Below are 23417 nucleotides of genomic sequence, written 5' to 3' on the forward strand. Positions count from 1 at the left end.
ATGTTATTTAACACTGTCCATATATGTTACAAGTTAAATTTGACCACCATGGAACTACCTCAAGAAGCTATCAAAATAATAAACCTAGCATTCATTGTAGTCTAGTAGAGCTAGGACTGGGGAAATACAGGGTAAAAGGAAAGCTTTCAGATTATATGAAGGTAATAGAGATTATAGTTATATATATATGCATATATACCATACATAACCAATCACAATATTTTTTGTGATAATCCAATATTTTGTTTTGAGATAAGCAAAGTGCAGTCAAAGAATGTCAGTAGCAAACAAAATAATGAAAGCAGGATGTAACAGAGATGAAGTCTAATTAAATGTAATTCATACCAACATAATTCACCTTTCTATGCCTTTCAGTCCTTGCAAACCGTTGTTTCTTCCACCATATCACTATTCTAATTCATACATTACCTTTTGTAAAGCATACTTGACAATAAATTGAAGGCTTAGCAAATAGTATGGAGTGAGTATGGAGTGAGACAAGGATGTGTGATATCCCCTAAGTTGTCTTATATTTTTCTATGTGTGTACACATATGTGCATTTGTATATGGAATGCTTATGGTGATGGTTGAGGTGTAATGGTTGGGGACGTGAACATATATAGACTTTTGCATGCACATGTTGTTGTTCAGTCGTTAAGTCATGTCCAACTCTTTGTGACCCCATGAACCATATCACAACACATGATCCAACTACAACTTTCTCAGTTTTCCTCTTCCTCTTGTTTCATTGACTCGTGTGTGTGTGTGTGTGATTCAATCCTCATTCATTTCTCTCTATATGACCAAACCATATACTTATTTCATATTGGTCACTCATTTTTGTATTCAGTCCATATTCATTCATTCCATATTCTTACTTGACCCTATTTCTTCTTCCTTTACCCACACACACTTCTTAAGTAATAAGTTCCCGCTCATTCAACTTATCTTTCTCTAGGTATGCCCATGTAACAAAGTGAAAGATACATTACTGTTTTCAATAAATATTCATTCTTCACTACAGACCATATATTACCAACTACATTTCTATGAATGCTTACATGTCTTAACATTTCTTCGCCCGTTTCCCCATCTTTAATAAATAAATTAATAAAGTACATAAGCTCATCTACTTGCTTTAATTTTCACAATTTATGTATAACTTGCAATAACTTACACACCAATATAGGTATGGTATATGAGATTGAATGTTATGGCACCTGAGCTGTGATTATTTTAATTTTGTGTCTTTTCTATTATATTGTTTGGTTTTCTGTTGTTAGCCACCCAGAGTTTGTTCACATGTAAGATGGGCAACCACATACATCTTCTAAATAAATAAATGGCTTAATTTTCCTATTAAACACAACTACATTGGTCTTTAACATATTAATTTTCAGGTCCATATTCATTATTCCACTAAAGTATGTAATATGTACTGCAAATCATTTAAGTTCTCAGCCAGTAACACAGCTTCATCTGCATACAAAAGTGCACACACATTTATAACCCTGCTCAACACCACCTCTAACTTCACCATAAACATTCCTGATCTACTTATCCATAAATTCATGAGAAGATTGCATGATTTTGTCTGACTCCCTGTTCAGTGTTGAATTAAGTATTCAATTTATTCTCACATATTTCACTTTCGTCATATACTACTCTTACCGCATTCAGCTTTCTGTTCCATACCTGCTCAAAAAATCAGGAGCTTGGTAACACTTTTCCAACACATTTTATGTGCTTATGCCTTTGTGAGCTGCAACTTCAACAGATGCATAGATCGGCTAGACTGATGTAGGATTTAAATTGGAGTGAGGCTAGGTGGGGGTGGGGAAGTGAGGGGAAGGCAGATTGGTTATGCAGATGCAGTTTACATGTGAGACAGACTACCAGCACCTTATTGATTGACAATTGGAACATGTTAAAAACTCAGTGTGTTTGCTGAGACCTTTTGAGATTGCCTGAAACCTTTTCATGTATGTGGGTTTAGCAATCTCTCACTCAGTGGTGGAGTTAAAATCCCATTTTTCCAAAACACTCACTTGGCGGTCTACCCTAGAGTGTCATGGCAAGTTGAAATGCTGATATTATCTTGTCCTTGTTTTGAGTCCTGATGTCAAATTTGTGATCATTAATTATTTTGCACAAAGTTTGTCCCATGTATCCTATGTAGGATCCAGGGGGGTATTGCTGGCAGTGTAAGATTTCTTTGTAAACCTGCTGTCCAGAGATCAAACTGATTTTATTTTCAATTGATGAAGGAAGAGTCACTGTTTTATTAGGCTGTCCTAACATAGATATAGCATGTACTTTTTCCACAGAAATCTATTGCCCTCTGCTGGTCGCATCTAAGCTTCACTGAATGGCACTCATCCTTGTTTTATTTAATGAAACTTATATAATCAGAAAGGTTAAACAGAATAGTTTGAAGATTAGGTTTTATTGTAGCACAGAGTAATGTTACATAACTTGGATATTTTTACAGAGGTACACCAACGTAACATAGTGATTCTTTATTCATTGACGACTTGTATTTTGATAGATAGTGCCTGGAATCCTTGTCTAAAGTTCCATATGGTTTTGAAGAAGACAGCCAAACTAGGTGGTTTGTGGAACTGGTGGGAACAAAACACTATGCAGTATTGTTCACTATATATTTGCCTGAAAGGGATATTAGTTCTCCTCCCACCACATTATCTTTGAATTGGAAATCTATTGAAAACAAAATAATAAACAGGAGTTGCAAATAATGAAGTGGGTACCCAAGTGGGTAAAATGGAGATAAGAGAGGGGAGAAAGCACTGCCTTTGCATCAACAGATGAAATAAGCTCTTTAGCCTGTCATCTTTTATAGAGGGTGTGTATCTGCAGAGGAGAGTCTTCTCTATCTATGGAGGCTTTGCGTGCAAATGAGAACTCTGGAAAATCCAAACCCTCAGTTGGTGGAGAGCCTTTATGTATAGAATGGCTCTCTACAGCAGACTTCCATTCTCTACAAATGGAAAGTACAAGATGAGAATGATACTAGCAAGATGATTATACACAGTAGATTAGAAATTCTCAGATTGGAACTTCTACATGGGAGTAAAAGTCACTTTATTCATTGAAGTTTACTGTAGAGTAAACATGTATGGATTTCAGCAGGCATTCAAACAACTACAAAAGCTTTCATCAACTTGTTTCCTTTTTGCAGTCATAAAGGGGGAAATAGCTCAATAACCCAAGGGCCACTTCCCTAGTTTCCATCCCAATTTGCATGGAATAAACTAGTCCATACAAATCTATTCTTAACATGCAGATGCCAGTGCATTCTAACCTGGGGATAAGAACTATTGAATTCAGCAGGGCTTAGAATAAACATAGATAAATACATGCTTGTCAAGCACAGTCTATCTCACTGTGACATGGTGTATGTGTATGTGTGCCTATGAAAACAGCAGTTTGTGAATGAAAGGATGGTTTGTGTATGTTTGTTTCTCATATTTATATACTGCTAGAACCCAAAAACTCCTGGTAATTTGTTAAAGTGGACTCTGCAAACAGAAACATATTAGAAAAAAAAATTTCATACAAATATCAAACCCTTATTTTTGTTTATTGTAGGTTCTGGATAATTTGCATCAGCTACTATAGCTAATTTTATGTTAAATATATTCCATAAGAAAAGCTTTGGCATCCAGCTAGTATTATTTCTCATGAAAGCATTCGAAAATGGAATTGATAGTAAGCTGTATACCATAGAATGGAATTGATAGTAAGCTGTATACCATAGAATGCACTCTTATTCTTTCTTCAATGTTACAAATGAGGTATCTGTAGTCAAAGTCAAAATTTTATGGAACTATTGTAATCTGAGTGGCAGTAATACACACATTGTTTTCAACAGTTCTATGAATAAATGTTCCTGGACACTGAATTAGTATTAGCTATTTCTAGAGTAGAAATTATTATTATGGTTGGTTGCACAGTCAGCCAAATGTTTAGACTGGATTTGGCATTTTTATCCACCTGTCGAGTCCTTCCCAAGGACCTGGGATAGGCAGATGTTGTTGTCTGATGGTGTTAAAGGTATCATCACAGGATATAAGCTGTTCCAAGTAAAGCTGCCTTTTACAATTGGCTGATGGTGATTTTGTCAATGCCGATGGCATTCAAGTGGTGCCCCAGATATTGTTTTTTTATTGTTGTTGTTGTTGTTGTTATTATTATTATTATTATTATTAAATGGAACATTAAGGAATTATAATTTCAGAGAAACTGCACTGTCAGAATTCTAGTGAAAGCACAGAACTCTGACTGCATTCATTTTTCATCCCAAAGTATTGCATGGAATTTTGAAATAAATAAATACTTTTCCATACTCTGGGCTATGTGGAGATTGCACTAATTAAACCTTGTGACAACTTCTATTTCTGATCACATGCATAGTCATTTCTGATAAGGGATGTTATTAAATTTTCCTTTTATGACCTTCACAAATAGAGTACCTTCTCTGAGAAACAAAAGTATTATAAAAATGTTTAGGGATAGCATAAGGGAAATCTCCAAGGTCTCTGTAGCAGTGATATAAAGTTTCAGATATCTTATTTTGTAAGTGTGAACCATGCACTGTCTGTTTAAATTCAGACATGGCCTTTTCTGGAATCAGTATAAGTAGGGCATTGGATGAAAGCCCATTGTAGGCCAGATCAAATAGGCACTTCTATGTTGCCTATTACAGTAGTGGAAATTCAAGATAGAAAGTAAGGTTTTTGTAAGAGGTCTAGAAAGAAATAGATTTATGCGTGATCTTCCCTCCCCTTTGGTTTTTTAACAAAATGTATTAAAAAAGATAGGTCCATACAGATATTATCAAAGCACAAGCATTGTTAGCATTATTTATCTTGCTATGCACTGAAATTATCTATTCTAATAATGTTTGCTTCTTGCAAACTGAATGCATTGTTGTTCTTGTTTGGTAAAATTACTCTGATGACTTATTGCACTTTCAGAAATTAGCTCCTGGAGTCAATCAGTTTGCATATACCTGTGTCCAAGACCACCCAATATGGGCTAACCAGCAGTTCTGGGAAACAACCTTTTATAGTGATGTGGAGAATCAGATTCGTTCTCTGTATCTTTCAACTAAGGAAGACAATCATCCACAACACTTAAAGCAAAAGGTAAGTGAAACAATAATATGAAATACCAATTAAAAAAAGAAGCTAAATCTGTGTTTGTGGCATTTGGCATTCAATCAAGAGAAATTGCTAATACTGAAGATATTCATTGATGAAATTCAGATTTATTCATATACCAGTAGACTAGAATCAATAAAAATGTTAACTTAGAAAGTCAATAATATAGGTTACCTCCCATTGGTTAAAATGCAAGTACAACAACTTAAATTTCAGTCTCGATAAAGGGTATCTAAAAATATTAATTCACATTCAGAAAATAATTATAACTTAGGGCTATACCCAATTTTATATGAATATACTTTCATTTGCCAGAAAACTATTTCCTTTCACTCTCTTCTATCCCCTTGCTGATATGAACCCTTGGTTTTTGAAGATCTCAGTTCATAAAATTGTATTGGAATAGGCATTTAGGCCAACCCATTACTCATTTAACTTGGAATTCCAAATTAAAGCATCCTGAACAGATGGCTGTCTATCTGCTTGCACACATCTGGCAAAAGGGAGCTCAGTATCTGCTACATAACTGAGTCTACTATTGAACTGTCTTACATTCAGTGATTTTTCCTAAGATGGAATCTGCCTTCCTATAATTTATGAATGTTGTTTCAAACATCCACACTAATTTCTAGTATTCACTGTAGTCTTTTTAAAGTGCTTAAATATCTGATAATTTATGATCTAGAATCTTCCAAGATGTCAGTGTCAGATTGACTGCTCTGTACTCCCTGCAGCTTTCTGTTTTTTGAAGATGGGACTATATTCCCTTCTCCAGTCCCCTGGTACTTTACCCATTCTCCAGGATTTTTCAGTAATAATGAATGGAAGTTTGTTTAATATATACTGTTCATCCCTCCAGAAGTGTTACTGGAAATAAATTATAGAAATAAGACCATGTAGACAAGATTGGTGCCATTAATTGACTCTAGATTATAATCATATCATTCTGCCTTTGGTCACATGGCAGCTTTCTCTTAAATTAACAGTGAACATTCCTGAGAAGGAGTGTGCATAAATTACTGGATGTTTCACCATAAATCTTGTATTACTAGGAGATAATGAGATCAAACTAAATATGCTTGATCTATTAAAAAGTCCTATAATTAAATTGTTAATATTATGAACAAGATTCCTACAATTTAAGGATTATTTTACTACTTTTGAAGTCAATATGTAACTACTCCATGTGTTTCTTTCTCTGGCAGAAATAAATTCTTTCTCTTCAAATGAGTTCTCCCAGATAAAACTTTGATATTGAAGAAAGGTTCAATTTAATAAATAAATAAATACATGGAAATTCTTGTGAATGTTCAAGCCAAAGGAAAACTAGATTTTCTATCGTTATGAATCAATGTTGCCAAAGCCATTTCCAAAGTAATATTTTTCTCCCTGTAACGGTAATGAGTAAGTGGTCATATGCATGCGCTTAGACCTTGGAAAAGCCCTCAGGTAGGAAACTAAAGGCTAATTCTGGTGTCACATTTTACTTCATTCCAAAGCAACAGTATTTCTGGATCTCTTCTGCTAATTTCTTCATACACTTATACATTCACACACAGTTGTAAGTAATGTAGATTTCTTCCAGAAGTTGCCAAAGTTACTTGGAGTCATGAGTAATATTCTGAGTGTCCAGCCAGAAACTTGTGCTCTCTGTGCAGAATTCAAAATAAGTAGCAATCGTATGAGTAATCAGTAAAACTGGGATAAAAATGTCTGGGGTTCCTCAAGATATGTATATAGGCAAGGAAGGAAGGAAGTACAGCACCCTAAGGACTTTTCTTTCTAGTATTTTGTATTTCTCCCTCCTTTCGGATTTTTTTTTTTTTAATTTTAAAGTTATGTTGGGAAAGCTGGGTTCTGGTATGCGAAATTGCATAAGTCACAGTTCTGAGTTGTATTATTCTGGAGTGATACTTGATGTTTCCGTGGGTATATGGTTGTGTTTGGCTAAAGGAATACACCTTGGACACAATGAAAAGTAGCACCTTTTGGGGAGGGCTATAAGAAAAGGATGTTAGTGGAAAGAAGAAATAAGTGGCAAGCTTGCATGAACCTGTCTCCTATATGTTTGATAGAATTACCAAGAATTCTATAACTTGAACTTGTATTCAAGTTTTGTATCTGATTTCAAATTCCAAGAAAAAGCATCAATTCTAGCCACTTTCCTATATGCTTCTTAAGAGCACATGGATAGAAAACTGATATGAAAATCATTCCATTGGCTACAGCTTTTACAGATTCCTTCTTAGATTAAAGCAGATTTATTTCTCCTTTCATGGACTTGCTTTGAAGTCTGATTTCCAACACAGAACTGAGAAGGCATGTCAGTGCTATAACCTAAGTTGATTTCTATTTGATGTGGTTTTGTGCATTGTGCCATGTCGTATCACTTGCTTTCTGTTTTGTTATGTTTTTCTTTCTAGTATTTTGTGTTTCTCCCTCCTTTCAGACGTTTTTATTTTATTTTTAACTTTAAAGTTATGTTGGGGAAGCTGGGTTCTGGTATGGGAAATTGCATAAGTCACAGTTCTGAGTTGTATTTTTCTGGAATGATACTTGATGTTTCTGTGGGTATATGGTTGTCTTTGGCTAAAGGAATACACCTTGGGCAACTTGGTTGATGCCAATAATATGCCTGCACATGTATTGCAGACATTATAGGAATGCTGCATTATGGAAGTATGCTACAGCCTTCAGATTGGAATGAGGGATGGAATGAGACATGTCTTAATTATCCAGTGATATTTGACTTACTGAAGTTCTGGGCACCTATGATAAGTCAAAACATCTCCCATTATAGTAAACCTGTAAAGTGGGAGATTTTGCATCTCAATAGAGAGTAACAGGAGGAGGTTTTCTCTATCATATTGCCTCATACTGTTAATCACATGCCTCTTGAATTATATGGAATATCAAACATGGAGCAAAAGCAGTAAACAAGCACATTTTCATTTGTTTTGAAAACGGGAGCATTCCAGTTAAGCTTTATTTCCCATTGATGTCACTCTGAAATCTTCCTGCAGCTGAATGTGCAAATATCTGCAGGGGGGAACATTTGTACATATGTTGGCTTCCACACAAGCCCAGCTCATGTACAGATGTCTGCAAGAGAAACATTTGAGCAATGTTGGCATAGGACATGGTTTTAAGAGCATCTGACTAGGGCTAGAGAAATCACTGTAAATATATAGTCAGAGAAAGATAGAGAAGAAGAGCAAAAAGGGGGGGAGCAGTTGTGGAAAACATATGCATGGAGAAGAACAGCTGAATTGCTTGGGGGAGAGTTGTAACAAACATAGGTGTCTCCTTGAAGCTTTTCCCAGTATTCTGCAGACGTCTGGAATACTAGATATATATACAATGAACACCTTTTATTTTATCCTAACAAAAATGAGGTCATGTAATGATAGTTGCCAGACACCTTTGCCCTAATTTCTTAAGTCTGCAGTATATTTTGTCTACATGCCATCCATCTTGTTTACAGAGGGTGATAAATGCAGCTGGTGAAAACGTGAACATTTTTCAGTGCTACAAAAGCTATTTATAGCTATATGCAGCTCATCTATTCATATAGTACTTCATTCTCTTTTTAAAAAATTTTTATTAATTAATTAAACAAGCAGCAAAAAAGCAAAAACAAATAGAAAGGATAAGAATATATGTACATACATAAAATGATCTTTATACTAGAGCAAGGTTGAAATGAAAAGCCGCCCAGAGTCACCCGCTGGGGGAGATGAGTGGCATACAAATTTACTAAATAAATAAATAAATAAATAGTTATTGACTTTTTTAAAAGGACGTTTTTGAAAAAGGCAAAACAAACAAAAAAAACAAGATGAAAAAACTTTTTAAAAAATAGCATTCCAGTTGCCTCCCTCTCTTTTTTTTCCCCAGCTGCTAATTGCTACTTATACTATACTTTAGACACTTACAATTATTGCTCATTTCTGTTGGATCATTTTGATTATTATTTTTTAAAAACAGTTTCTTTTTCTTCAAAAACTATATTCTAAGTGTCTTAGTTTGGCTTGTTCTGTATTATGTTTATATAAGACAACCATTCCTGCTTGAATTTGGTTAGACTTCTGCTGTGAATATATACAATTTTTCCATTGCTGCATATTCTTCAATTTTAGTCTTCCAATCCTGTGTTGAAAGCAAAGTTTCTCTTTTCCAATATCGTACCAGATTGATTCTTGCTGCTATCAGCATATATCTTAATAAATTGTTTTGTCAGTCATATTCTCTGGGATCACACCTAATATTTGTGGTTTTAATTCAAATTTTATTTTCAGAATTTTCTGGATGTTTTGGTGTATTTTTTCCAGTATTTTTGAGTCTTTTTGCATAACCACCACATATGGTAAAATGTTCCTTCTTTGTTGTGGCATTTCCAACATTTATTTTCCATCATTGAGTTAAATCATTGAGTTATATGCCATCTGTAAAACATTCTGTACCAATTTTCCCTCAAATTGTAGCTTGGTGTAAATTGTATTGATTTTTTTGCACAGTTCTTCCTATTGTTCCACTGTTCTTTGAAGTTCTGCATCCATTTTATCATACCATTTTTTAATACTTCATTCCCAACATAGGCCATTCATAAAGAAACAGCAACTTTAAATCACAGGGCAAAGAAGGATACTCCATAGGAAACTTTTTAAGAAAATTAGACTTGAATACACCATTCCGTTAACATTATTAACAATCATATATTGCTATTTATTCTTTGGGCATCTGTCAAAAATAATTTGGATAGTACATTTTAGTTTTTTCTTTTATAGTATTGGATGTTATGCTTTCACTGGGTCTGATCTTGAATGTATTGGAAAAAGGTATACAAATTGGAATGAAAATTTGGAGGGAAAAAAATCTGGATAGCACATAGCTCCAGATTTGTTATATCCTAAGCCAGGGCAAATTGGATGAGAAAGCAGGATTGGGGTTGAGACCTGGAGCAGTGCAAGATTCTACCTGTGAAGGTCTGTTGTCTGTGAAGGTCTTGATTGTTGGAGTGATACAGAAGCTGCATTCCAGTATCAAGTCACCTTCTCATTTTCCTTCCCTTTGAACCTTCATGTTATCTTATTGTGGTTTAGGCTTTATTATTGTTCATCACAATGTCTTGAATGTATTTAAGGCAGAGTCTTCAGCCTAGGTTTCTAACTTTTTCTCACATTGGTTTTTGGTGTGATTTGGATTCTTGCCTCTTGTTCTAAAGGGAAAAAACATTTTAAGTGTTGAAAATATAATAATGTCTGGCTATTTTTCTCTTCCAGGAGAAGATTTCCAAAGACCAAGGACAAGAAAAAACTGCCATGGACTTGGCAGCTGAGCAATTACGTCTGTGGCCAACACTTAGTAAAGAGACTCAACAACAGCTGGTACAAAGTGAAGAAAGCATGGTCTTCAGCCAAGCAATTCACTTTGCCAATCTCATGGTATATCTGTTAGTGCCACTGGACACCAGTAAAAACAAACTGTTAAGAATGTCAGCTACAGGAGACTGGGAGAGTGGAAGCAATAGCATTGTCACAAATAGGTGTGTCAATAGAATTCCCCCATCATTACAATTAGTTGTCATACAGAGTGATTTTTTTTCTCACCCCAATATGGATTTAGCTTACTGGAATTGCTTTCTTAGCATTGCAGGCAGTGTTGCAGAAAGCTATGATACTGAAAGTGGTTTTGAGGATTCTGAGAATAATGATGTTGCCAATGCTGTGGTGCGCTTCATTACCAGATTCATAGACAAGGTTTGTACTGAAAGTGGAGTTACACAGGACCACGTCCGAAGTCTTCATTGTATGATACCAGGTATGAAGAACCATGTTCTTGTCTTGAAACCTTCTCAGAGAGAGAGATTTTGTACTGTCTCAGAAAAGATACTTTATTTGTATACATGTGTGTTCTTTTCAGTTTGTAAGTCTAATTTTAGTCATGGCTGAACTATACTGGGTTTTCTGGAGGCAATTTTTAGAATAGCTAAACTGTTTTAGTTTGTTTTCCTTTTGCTGTATTATGTTCATTTGGGGTGGTGTTTATTCCCAGGAATTGTAGCAATGCACATTGAGACTCTGGAGGCTGTCCATCGAGAAAGTAGAAGGTTGCCACCAATACAGAAGGCAAGTATTTCAGGCTGTTTATACTGCTTTATAGCTATTGGGAATATAGCCAGTTTGACAGCTTCCATTTTCCTTTTTCTAATCTATTTCAGCAAACATTTGGAAATTTTTAAAAGTATGCCCCCAAAATTTATACTTTCAACTGATAAGCAGATTGGTTATAATTTTGTGAAATACGAACCAGAGAAAATAGCTCAGCCAAAGCTCTAAATAAAAACAAACTGCTATTGTATGTACACGGCTGGTCTAAAATCCATTATGTACTACCCCCTTCCCCTGAATCAGCCAATAAAGCTTTCCCCCTTAGACTGAAGAATAATTAACTAATCGAAACCTCTTCTGTCTTATCCTTAGTCCCAGAAGGATACTAGTAAACAGTTGACTTCTGATCATGAATAATGATAAGAGATCCAAAGTATCTATAACATTCTAAGAGTGGGGAAGCAGTGACCCACATCACTGGTTGCCTAACCAATATACTTTATCCCTTCTTACAGGGTTCTTAAATCAAGAAGGGAGTTGAGTACCCTATCCCAGAGGACTGTAAATTCTCTGTAGGTGGAATATCTCTTTCAATTTAATAGGCAAAAACCGGTTACAGAAAAAAAAATTGCTCTTGAATGGAAATCTTCCTAGGCTACACTGAATCTGCAGATAGAGAACACTTTCAGTCCTACCCCTTCAAAATAAGCTAAACTTTGCTAGAATTGTTCATAAAATATGGTTGCAATAATCACAGCCAAAACTTATTATTTGACACCTGCATTGTATTTATTATGTTGCACGTTTATTTTAAAAAACAAATCTTATCTTTGGGTTCAGCCCAAGATTCTACGACCAGATTTGCTACCAGGGGAGGAGTTTGTGTGTGAAGGTCTTCGTGTGCTCCTGGATCCTGATGGCAGAGAGGAGGCAACTGGAGGATTGCTTGGAGGCCCTCACATTCTTCCTGCAGAAGGAGCTTTGTTCCTTACTACATACAGAGTTGTATTTAAAGGCACACCTCATGATCAACTAGGTATGATGTTTGTTATGAATGTCAAAATAGTGTTCTTTCCAGAACCCACTGAAAGCTAACATCTGAACCTGCATTCCATTTATACTGTTTCTAAAATACATTTCATACAAAAGTAGGATTTGTATCAAGATTTTTAACTGAACCTTTTAATCAGGATAACTTTCTGTAATCTCTACAGTTAATTAAATACTTATCAATAGAAGAGAATATGTGTAGCTCAGGGTTGAACTGTGGAGTCCTTGGGGTTCTCTGAGCTTGGTTGTTGGTCAGAGCATTGAAGATGTTACCTAACTGGGTGATGAAACATCTGCAAGAAAACAACCAAGCTCAGAGAACCCCAAAGACTCCACAGTGCTTATCAAGCCTACACCATGACAACAAGCTTTTCTGCCAATATGAAATCCAGGGGATTTTTTCTTGATAGTGAAAGGTTTATTATGTTCTGTCTGTAAAGTGGACATGCTCCCTATGCTATCTATGATTTTCTGTGATAGATTTGCAAGAACTGAAGGTAAAGTTATCCCTATCTAGAATTGCTTAGATGCCATGGTTAGTGAAATTCCATTATTAGAAATACATAAGAATTGTCTAGTCTAGTTGTGCTGGGGCTTGAATGCCATGGTTTTTATATCAAATAAAATAGAATAAAATAAAATATTTATTATGGTCATAAACCAACATAGGTTTTTATATGTATTTTATAGCTATTAAAATTATAGCACAGCAGCAATTTTTGAAGGATTCAATTATATATCAAAAGCTATTTTGGTGTGGTGGTTAAGGCATTGGACTAGGAGCAGGGAACCTCAGGTTTTATTTCATCCTCAGCCACAGAAGCTCACTGGGGTCTTTGGGTCAGTCACTCTCTCTCAGCCCAATCTACCTCTCAGGTTGTTCTAGGGAAAAATGTGAGGAGGGAGTGGTGAGTGCCTTTTGAGCATCTGAATGAAAACTGAGATACAATGAAGAATTATAGCCCCATTTCCAGAGCCATTTCAGTCCAACTTTAGACCTTGTTTTGAGATGCAAAGTTTTTTGTTGACCTTTGCTGATACAGCAAGATGGAGGATACTTTTCTAGATTGGCCATTGATTTGGAAGTTAGAGACAGTGTTTTATAGTAGTCCTATTTACATTTGGAGAGTTGTTCACAGAAGTTGTTACTGGAATATTATTGCGCCATTCCATTGGCAGTGTCATGGGATGTCTCAGGGCTCAGTTTTAACTCTTATTGTATTTAATATCTACATGAATCTGTTGGGTGAGATTATCCAGGATGTAGGATGCTTAGGATTATGGACTGGATAAAGGCTGATAAACTGAAGCTCATGCAGTGAAGATGGAAATATGGTTTATGAATAGGTCATTGCCAGGACTTGCAGTGTTGAACCTTTCTGGACAACCCTTTGAAATATTTAGATAGTTTATGAGTATTACTGGATCCATCATTGTTATTGGAAACAGGTCAGTGGTTAAGAGCCTATAATATATGAGTTCAGGCTAATACACCAGCTGCAGTCTGGTACAAGAAAATTGTAGCAACAAAGATATTGTAGCATCAGATAAACATACAGTTGAAACATAATAGTTGGCTTACTACAGTGTGTTGTAGATAAAGCTGTTTTTGAATTAAGTTTGGAATTTATACATTTATTGGCTTGTTTGATTGACTGATGGGTTGTATTCAAGCTATGGATAACCACCAAACCTGTTTGGCTCAGGAAGAGATGCAGCTGGCACACTAGGCACTCCTCATCCCAGTGCACCTGCAAATCCAACTGATTATTCCTAGACCCTGAATTTGCTCTTTCTGGGGAAATACCACCCCATCCAAAATAGACTGCATCTCAAGCCTCGAGTTCAGTTTTCTATTTGTCTTAACTGGATTTAATCTCAGTTTTTTCTGACTCATCTAGCCCTTTATTTAACCTCAATACTCAAAAGTACTGATATTCCTTTGAGTTGGATAGTAAAGAGTAATGGAGTTAGGTCCCATCAGCATAGTTGATGACACCTCACTCCAACTCCAGATGACCTCCCCTGTAGTATAATGTAAATATTGAAATGCACAGGGAGTGAAATTGCATCCTGTGGGGCACCATCAGTCAACATCCTAGGTTTTGAACAACAGTTTCCCAGCACCACCTTCAGTACACATTGCAACAGAAAGGATCAGAACAATTGTAAACCCAATCCCTCTAGGGAATCCTGAACAGTATCACAGTCGATGTTATCAGATGCTGCCAAGAGCTCCAGAACTTGGCAGTGTTTATTCCTCCCAATTTCTGCTGTAAGTCATCTACCAAGGCAACCAAAGCCTTCAGTACTGTATCACATAGTTTGAAAGTCTAATTGAAATGGATACTAAAAATCAATATCATTCAGCTATGTCTGAATCTGTGAAGCCATCGTCTTCTTGATTACCTTTTCCAGAAACTTCCTTAAAAAACAGTTTAGAAACTTCCAAAAAAAGTACTAGTTTACTAATTGGAATTGTTGGATACAATCATGTGATGTCAGTGTGCCACTGACATCAAGTCTTTTTCTGGACCCAGTTCAAAACATTGGTGGTGATCTTTAAACCTTGTATGTCTTGAAATATAAGATTATTTTCAGAAGCTCTCCTCCATGTGCTCCAAGTAAATGAAGATAGGCAGGTGACTATTTAAAAAAGAGACTTGCTTAGCACTGACAAGAAGGCCCATATCTGAAAGCCATATTTTCAGTGCCAGGGAAAATTTTACCTGGTCCAAGAAATTTTAGATTGTAGCTTTATTGGGTCTATATTAAGTTGGGATGGCTGCTTTTGTATGCATTAGATATATGGTCTTCTTCTATTGATTCTTCTATTTTATTTTCTTCTCTTTCTCTTTCTCCTTTTCTCTCTCTCTGTCTTTCTCTCTCTCTCTGTCTCTCTCTGTCTCTCTCTCACACACACACACACATACAAAACATTTTGGATACTTCACTTTTGTAATAAGAGCCTGCCATCTCATAGCATGTGTTTATTTGAGTAAATATATGATTGAAGAACTAGTAATTGTTAGCCAGCAGCAATTTCTTTAATCTCAGGACAGTTAAATATGCACCAAGATAACAGAAAATGGCTTTCTGTTCCTTCATTCTCAGACTTATATATAGTATTAGCTTATGATGGCTTAGATCATTTACAGATGATTTTAAAAAATCTTGTCTGACTGCATTATTTAAAAGAAAATGAAAGCTTGATATTTATGTTTTCACAAGATAAAGGGTTTTTTTTGTTTTGTTTTTGGGGGGGGTTGGTTACAAAACAAGGAAATTGGTGTATTGTCGAAGGCTTTCCTGGCCGGCATACAATGGCTGGTGTGGGTCTTCCGGGCTGTGTGGCCGTGTTCTTGAAGTTCTGTTTCCTAACGTTTCGCCAGCATCTGTGAGCGGCATCTTCAGAGTGCAGGAGCACAGACAGGAGCAGTTCTGGGCACAGAGAGAACGGCTCCTGTCTCTGCTCCTGCACTCTGAAGATGCCGCTCACAGGTGCTGGCGAAACGTTAGGAAACAGAACTTCAAGAACACGGCCACACAGCCCGGAAGACCCACACCAGCCAAGGAAATTGGTGTTAAATATTTAGGCAGAGTGCTACCCACCATTATTGCACTCCTGGTAGAGCAAAGAATTTGAGCCTATATAGTATTTTTTTTAATAAATAAATAAATAAAAGTATACTCTTTCAAAATGCCATGAGAACTACTAATGTGAACAAGTACAAAAACATTTATCTTAGGTGTAAGAAAAATAACAGCATTCCTTGATTAGCATTACATTATTAGCTGTACCTTTCTGAGGATAAACATTCTATTATGCAGTTTCTGTGGGTTTTATAAAAATAAACTCCAATTATTTCTAGACACCATGGAAACAGTGGTAGAAGTGATTCATCAATACTTTTCATCAGTGCTTAGAAAGAGAGAATGTAATAATATTTCTACATTCAGTATAATAGGGATAGTTCCTATTGGCATGGGTGGTTCTGATGTTCACTGCTTAGCAAATATGTGCTAGGAAAAAAACAGTTTATGTGACATAACAAATAATTGTTAAAAATAATGCAGGAAATATATTACATCTTAATCAGCAAGGCAGCCACAATACATTTTTTGCCTGGGATGAAACAATAAATGACATCTGCATTCCACCTAGCAAAGCCAGAGGGCTTACATCCAGACAGATTATTTTGACACACGGGACAGGAAATCCCACAAGCAGCTATCCCCATCCTGTTGTCTTGTCTGCTAGATGATGGTGTGTAGTTTAGCCCACTAAAAAAGGCTACTTCCTGGCAGCAGGAAATATCAGAACAGTACGGGTACAAAATTAAGTAAAGGTACAAAAATAGTAAGGATCAGTAGTCTTGACCCTACACACAGTCTGGCTTGTCTGTTTATAAATATGTTTTTTTCAAAGACAGAAGAAACTCTTTTAATAAATAAGTTGATAAGAAAACGGTGCAGCCATTGGAAGTATATGTGCTATATGGCATTATTGATATGGCACATTAATATAACCATTTGCTAAGATCATACTGGAGGCTTTCCTGTATGTATCCCCTGGCATTTGAGATAAGGTGGATACCTACTGGTTACACCCCATTTTTGAAATTTACTTTCAGGGACATTTTACAAGTAGTCAACACTGTTACTGTATATAAATGAAACAGCAGGTGAAATCCTTTTTAAAAAGCTTTCTAAAATTTAATTGTGTGCAGCTATGACTGTATATTTTTTCTAACTGAATTTATAAGAGCAGTACATTCAGTGAATGGAAAGTGTTATAGATCCACAACAGTAGTGTAGTCTCTCTCTATATGTATATGCTATGTTCATCCTGGTGGCGTTCAGAGGCGCTGCCCCACAGGTAACTGGACATGAGGCCCTGTTTGTTAAGCTGAGCTTTAGAGATCAGTGGCAGTTCCTGCTGCTGTACCAGCCTCCCTGCTGCATACCAGCCTCCCTACCTGAGCTCCCTGATTCTGTGCCCAGTTTGGCATTGGAGTTTCCCAGATCCCAGATTTGGAATAACTGTAATAGAATATTATTTCTTGAAAACATGCATAGATTGCATATTTTCATCAGATGTGTATAATGTTATATTTTATATAAAATATAAATATGTATTGTTATATAATGATGATGTAATATAGTATTTTCATAGTTGGTTGTTGTAAATGGGGACATATCCCTGAATTTCCTATTTATGTTAAGAGATGATAATGCATATTTTGCAATACATGTGACATATTTTCCACTTGCCAGAAAAATGAGAGAAAAATTACAAGGAAAATTATAGATTAATTCATATATATTTATAAAATTCCCCACTCACCCCTATGGGTGATATGTGTCTTCCTCAGTCTCAGATCATCTACCAGAGGCCTGGGATTTTGAGGGTTCTGTACAATATCTTAGCTGTTCCTAGTACTGCACTCTTCTGGACAGAGAGCTCTGATGTTGTTCCTGGGATCTCTCCCAGCTTAGGAGTCACAGCCCCGAGTGCTCCTACCACCACTGGGGCCACTTTGGCCTTTACTTTTCACATCCTCTCTAATTCTTCCTTCAGGCCCTGGTACTTCTCCAGCTTCTCATGCTCCTTCTTCCTGATGTTGCTGTCACTTGGCACTGCTACATCTATCACTACCGCTGTCTTCTGGTCTTTGTCTACTACCACGATGTCTGGTTGATTGGCCAGTATTTGCCTGTCCATCTGGATCTGGAAGTCCCACAGGATCTTAGCCCTGTTATTCTCACGACCTTCTGTGGAATCTCCCATCTGGACTTGGGAGGGTCTAGCCCATACACTGTGCAGATGTTCCTGTACACAATGCCAACTACTTGGTTGTGCCGTTCAGTATATGCTGTTCCTGCCTGCATCTTACACCCTGCCACTATGTGTTGGACTGTCTCTGAGGCCTCTTTGCACAATCTGCACCTTGGGTCCTATCTAGTGTGATAGACCCCTGCTTCTATGGATCTGGTGCTTAGTGCCTGTTCTTGTGCTGCTATGATCAGTGCCTCAGTGCTGTCTTTTAGTCCAGCCCTTTCCAGCCACTGATAGGATTTCCCAATGTCAGCCACCTCAGCTATCTGTCGATGGTACATCCCATGCAGGGGCTTGTCTTGCCATGGTATTTCCTCCACTTGAACTTCCTCCCATGTCTGCTGCTGCCTGAGGCATTCTCTCAGCAGCTCATCTTTGGGTGCCATCTTAGTGATGTACTCCTGGATGCTCCAGGTTTTGTCCAGGACAGCGGCTTTGACACTCATCAGACCCTGCCCACCCTCTTTGCAGCTGGTGTACAACCTCTGGGTGTTGGACTTGAGGTGGAAACCTCCGTACATTGTAAGGAGCTTCCAGGTCTTCACATCGGCAGCCTCCATGTCTTCCTTTGGCCAGTTCACTATACCGGCAAGGTATCTGATGACTGGCAGGGCGTACATGTTGATGGCATGGATCTTGTTCTTCCCATTGAGCTGGCTCTTCGGGACCTGTCTTATCCTTTGGTGATACTTGGATGTTGCTGTTTTCCTTGCCTCCTCCTCGTGGTTCCCATGTGACTGTGGGACACCAAGGTATTTATAGCTGGTCTCTATGTCTGCTATGTGGCCCACTGGTAGTTCCACCCCATCGGTCTTAACTACCTTCCCTCTCTTTACTATCATCCTGCCACACTTCTCCAGTCCGAATGACATCCCAATGTCCTCACTGTAGATCTGTGTCAGGTGGATCAGTGAGTCGATGTCTCGTTCACTCTTAGCATACAGCTTGATGTCATCCACATAGAGGAGATGGCTGATGGTGATTCCACTCTTGAACTTGTACCCGTATCCAGTCCTTGTGATTATCTGGCTGAGGGGGTTTAAGCCTATGCAGAACAGCAGCAGAGACAGTGCATCATCTTGGTGTATGCCGCACTTGATGGCCACTTGTGTGAGCTGTCTTGAGTTGACTTCCAGTGTTGTCTTCCACAGTCCCATAGAGTTCTTGAGGAAGGCCCTTAGTGTCCTGTTGACTTCATATAGCGCCAGGCATTCACAGATCCCTGTGTATGGCATTGAGTCATAGAGTTTCCTGTAGTCAGTCCAGGCTGTGCTCAGATTGGTCTGCCTAGACCTTGAATCTTGGGCAACTGCTCGTGTGCTGTCTGTCTGTCTGTCTGTCTGTCTCTCTCTCTATACACACACACACACACACACACACACACCAGTAGCTATATATCAATACCCTAGGGTATAATTCATCTGGCCCTGGAGACTTTAATTCCTTTAGCCTTGGAATAGGCCTTTTATTCCTATTTATTATTTATTACATATGAATAAGTCCTACCAATTTCCTTACTTGATCCATAATGCAGTGTTTCTCTCCTGATATTCTTAGTTGGAGAGCAAACAGTTATTCGGAGCTTCCCCATTGCTTCAGTAACAAAGGAGAAGAAAATCACCATCCAGAACCAACTTCAACAAAGTATGCAGGAAGGACTGCAGATCACCTCAGCTACCTTTCAGGTAAATAGAATATTTAAACCTTATAGGTCAGTATTGTTCGTGTATTGAAAACTGAACCACAGTTGCCCTATTGATTTCAAAGGCCTTTATTTTGTAGCTACTTTGGATATCTTGAATGAGAAAGTGGAACATAAACTAATTTACTTCTGTGCCAAAGTAGTTTTTAAAAAGTTTACGGAAGCGGACACCTATACACGCAAAGCACTTCTGCCTGTTCTTCATTGCCTTTTTACTTCACTCCTGCTTATCATCCTGATTAGAACTAACAACACTCTCTTGAGATACTTATGAGAAAAATATATTAAGAGACAAAAGAGGGGAAGTAGAAAACTTACTTTAAAAGAAAGATAAGCAATAAAAGAATTTCTTCCCTTTCGTCATGTTACAGTTAGTTTATAGCACAAATAATGAGAGGCACCACTGGACAAATTGTATGTTTCAGTGAGTCCCTACGGAACAGAAGTGGACAAAACTTCAACATTGTACAACATTAAACACACACAATCCTGCAAATTTGAATGCTTACTTACTATTTACGTTCAGTTGTTTACAGATTCAAAATAAGAAAACAGTTCACTTGGGGATTCATTGAAACATATAATTTGACCTGAGGTGCTTAAACATTTGCATGCAATTGTGTCACTCCACACATAGGTTTTTAAAAGTGTATGGGAAATAATATAGTCCTGTTATCAACTATTATATAAGATACTCTTTTTAACTATAATTAGTTTAAATGATGTTATTAACTATTAAAAAATTGTTTAAAATAATACTCATATTTAAAACATTTTATTCTAGTTGATTTGCAAGCACTGTATTTTGAAAATGATTTATTAGGATTTAAAGCTTTATAACGATGTTTAACTTAGCAATACCATTTTCTATTGCCGTAATACCCTAAAATCCCTTATCTTTTATATTTCAGTATTTATGTTTTCTTTTAACTGATTATGTCTTTTTATATGTAGCTGATTAAGGTAGCTTTTGATGAGGAAGTAAGCCCTGAAGTTGTAGAGATATTTAAGAAGCAACTGATGAAGTTTCGCCATCCTCAGTCCATCTTCAGCACTTTTGCTTTTGCAGCTGGCCAAACAGCACCTCAGATAATCTTGCCAAAGCAAAAGGAGAAAAACACTTCCTTTCGGTAATGATTGCCCCTTTTATGTATGTGTCACATTTATTAGAAATATTGTTCTTAGTTTTAGTTGATTTATATTTCACAGGTTTTTAAACCATGCTTGTAATGTGCTTGAACATAGGAGGTAATGCCATATATTTGTAATGAAAACCAAATTGTAGTGAAAATGAACAAGTCACATAGTATGACATTTACTGTGATCAATCCACACTTCTACATTTCTGGTGAAGAAGGAAATTTATTCTGAAAGTATATTTAAGTGCACACATGAAGATGGTTTGTGGAAAGTAAACACTGTGGACATAATAGCACTACTTCTTTCTTTTGGAAGACACGGGGCCTCACAGTCTGCCACTCATTGGGGTAGAGCTTAACAGAGCTGTTTTGGAGGAAAGATGAGAATACGTAGTAGCTAGCTTTCTCCTTCAGCAAAAGTACAGATATTTTTACTCTTTTCTGGATTTAGCACTCTTTCAAAAACAATCGTAAAAGGAGCTAAACGCGCAGGGAAAATGACAATTGGCCGGCAGCACTTACTAAAAAAAAAGACAGGAACAATCATGGAGGAAAGGGCAAATCGTCCCGGATGGAATGAAGAAGATGATATCTCAGGTAATAATAGATTGGAGCCTTTTTTTTTTTTTTTTTGGTTTTGCCACTGTCTTGATCTACAAGTCTCTAAATGCTAAGCTACTAAAATATTGCAACTTCAGTTTCAGATGACAGTGAAATGCACACAAGTGGTACTTTGAAAGCATCAGAAAAATCAACAATGGAGCAGCTGGTGGAAAGAGCTTGTTTTAGAGACTATCAGCGTTTGGGGTTAGGAACCATCAGTAATAGTTCTTCACGCTCAAAAACAGAATACTTTCGGATAACAGCTTTAAACAGGATGTATTCCCTTTGCAGAAGGTAAGCCAGCTTAATTATTAAAATAGACATAAGTCCCATGACCCACTGTTCACAACCCTCAGTCTATATTGCAAATGGCTAAAAAAAGATTTTTTGTCTGTGGAGGGAAGATTTCTAGCTCAGTGACAGAGCAGAAGGTTCGTGTGTAAAAAATCCCAGATAAAATTCCTGGCCTCTGCAGATTGGGCTGGGAAAGAAAGTGCTTTGGTTCAGTGAATCTGATATAGTATTGATCTAACTGGACCAGTAATTGGACTCATATTTCTAAACAAGAACAGATAGAATCTAATCTGCTACTGGGTTATCACTTGCATGCAGTCATTCATGAGATACCAACATTTAAAAATCATCCAATCTACAATTTATGTGTTCTCGTTGCATGTTATACATAACTAATCTGATTAATGTAATGTTTGTCAGCAAATAAAAATCATTTTTAAACTTTTGATAAGTATGTGCACATGCAGAAATTGAAGTATACATAGAATATTAAGAGTTAGGGGAATGGTCAGAAGTTAGGATTTCTAGCATTCGGCAACCATATAGACTGCTCAATAAAACTGCCAGAATCTATCCTACTAGATAGATTACTATCTAGTAGGTTACTAGATTATTACTATCTAGTAGATTACTATCTGCCTTTTTATTATTTGCGGGCATTTGTTTAGATGTTCAGAATCTTCCCACTACAACCATTTAAACACTGCAGACTGGATAGTTTAGGAATGTTATCAGTCACTAATTGAGTGAGTGACTTCCCTTTATAAGCATCAGGAGCCTGGTGTGCTGCTCCCTTCAGGGCTCCTTCCCTCCCTTCGTATCCATCCCATCCTCATACTTAACTACTGTAGTTCATTTTTTTTTTAATTTGTTGACAGTGGCATACGGGGGGAGGGCAATCCACACTGGGTGTAGACAATAAGGAGGATTGCTGCTGAAAACAGTGGATCACTGCCTTTGTAGAGGTTTTTTTTTTTAAGAAGGTTTCTTTTTCTCATTGTTTCATTCTGAGTACTGTTCTCCAATACAGAAAGCAGTATCTTTTCTGATACTCTTAACTGCCAATGGTCTATCTCAAATACTAAAATATCTTTTACCAAATTTGTTGGTTTTACATCCAGGAACTTTCATTCCAGAACAGCTGCATCCATGATTGTGGTGTTGAGGCTCTGTGTGTGCATGGTGGTGGAGTGATAGCTCGCATGTAGCCAGAGATTGAAAGGTGGGGTGAGAGAAGACTTTGGTGTTGATATAAGCAGGGAAAACAAAGCGGAATTGTTTTTTATGGACTTTGTGAAATAGACTAATATTGTTAATCGGGTTTTCTGATAACAATGACCTGTGAAATCTCCCACAGAGCTCCCAAATTCAGGCTGCAGGAAATGCCCAACCTCTCTTGGATCTCCAGCATCATAAATGGCTGAATGAATTGAATTGAAGTTGATCCATAAAAAAACTGGCTAGGTTGCCCAAGCAGACAGCATCATGGAAATTAG

At 37.0% G+C, this 23417-nt stretch overlaps 1 protein-coding gene across 4 annotated transcripts in view; it reads left to right on the forward strand.

The window, feature by feature from the left end:
- SBF2 (SET binding factor 2) overlaps positions 1-23417 on the forward strand; it is a 270236-nt gene that overhangs the window by 208204 nt on the left and 38615 nt on the right. For all 4 annotated transcript variants that reach the window (XM_088145943.1, XM_088145944.1, XM_088145945.1 and 1 more), the window contains 9 exons: positions 4999-5169; positions 10467-10729; positions 10832-11004; positions 11239-11312; positions 12135-12330; positions 19741-19868; positions 20840-21015; positions 21476-21621; positions 21723-21921. In XM_088145943.1, the coding sequence (XP_088002069.1) occupies positions 4999-5169; positions 10467-10729; positions 10832-11004; positions 11239-11312; positions 12135-12330; positions 19741-19868; positions 20840-21015; positions 21476-21621; positions 21723-21921 (1526 nt within the window). The remainder of the gene's footprint in view (positions 1-4998; positions 5170-10466; positions 10730-10831; positions 11005-11238; positions 11313-12134; positions 12331-19740; positions 19869-20839; positions 21016-21475; positions 21622-21722; positions 21922-23417) is intronic.

The sequence above is a fragment of the Python bivittatus genome, unplaced genomic scaffold, assembly GCF_059951505.1.
Source record: "Python bivittatus isolate LINGU-HERP-01145 unplaced genomic scaffold, Pbiv_v1 ctg000480_np1212, whole genome shotgun sequence".
Classification (NCBI taxonomy): Eukaryota; Metazoa; Chordata; class Lepidosauria; order Squamata; family Pythonidae; genus Python; species Python bivittatus.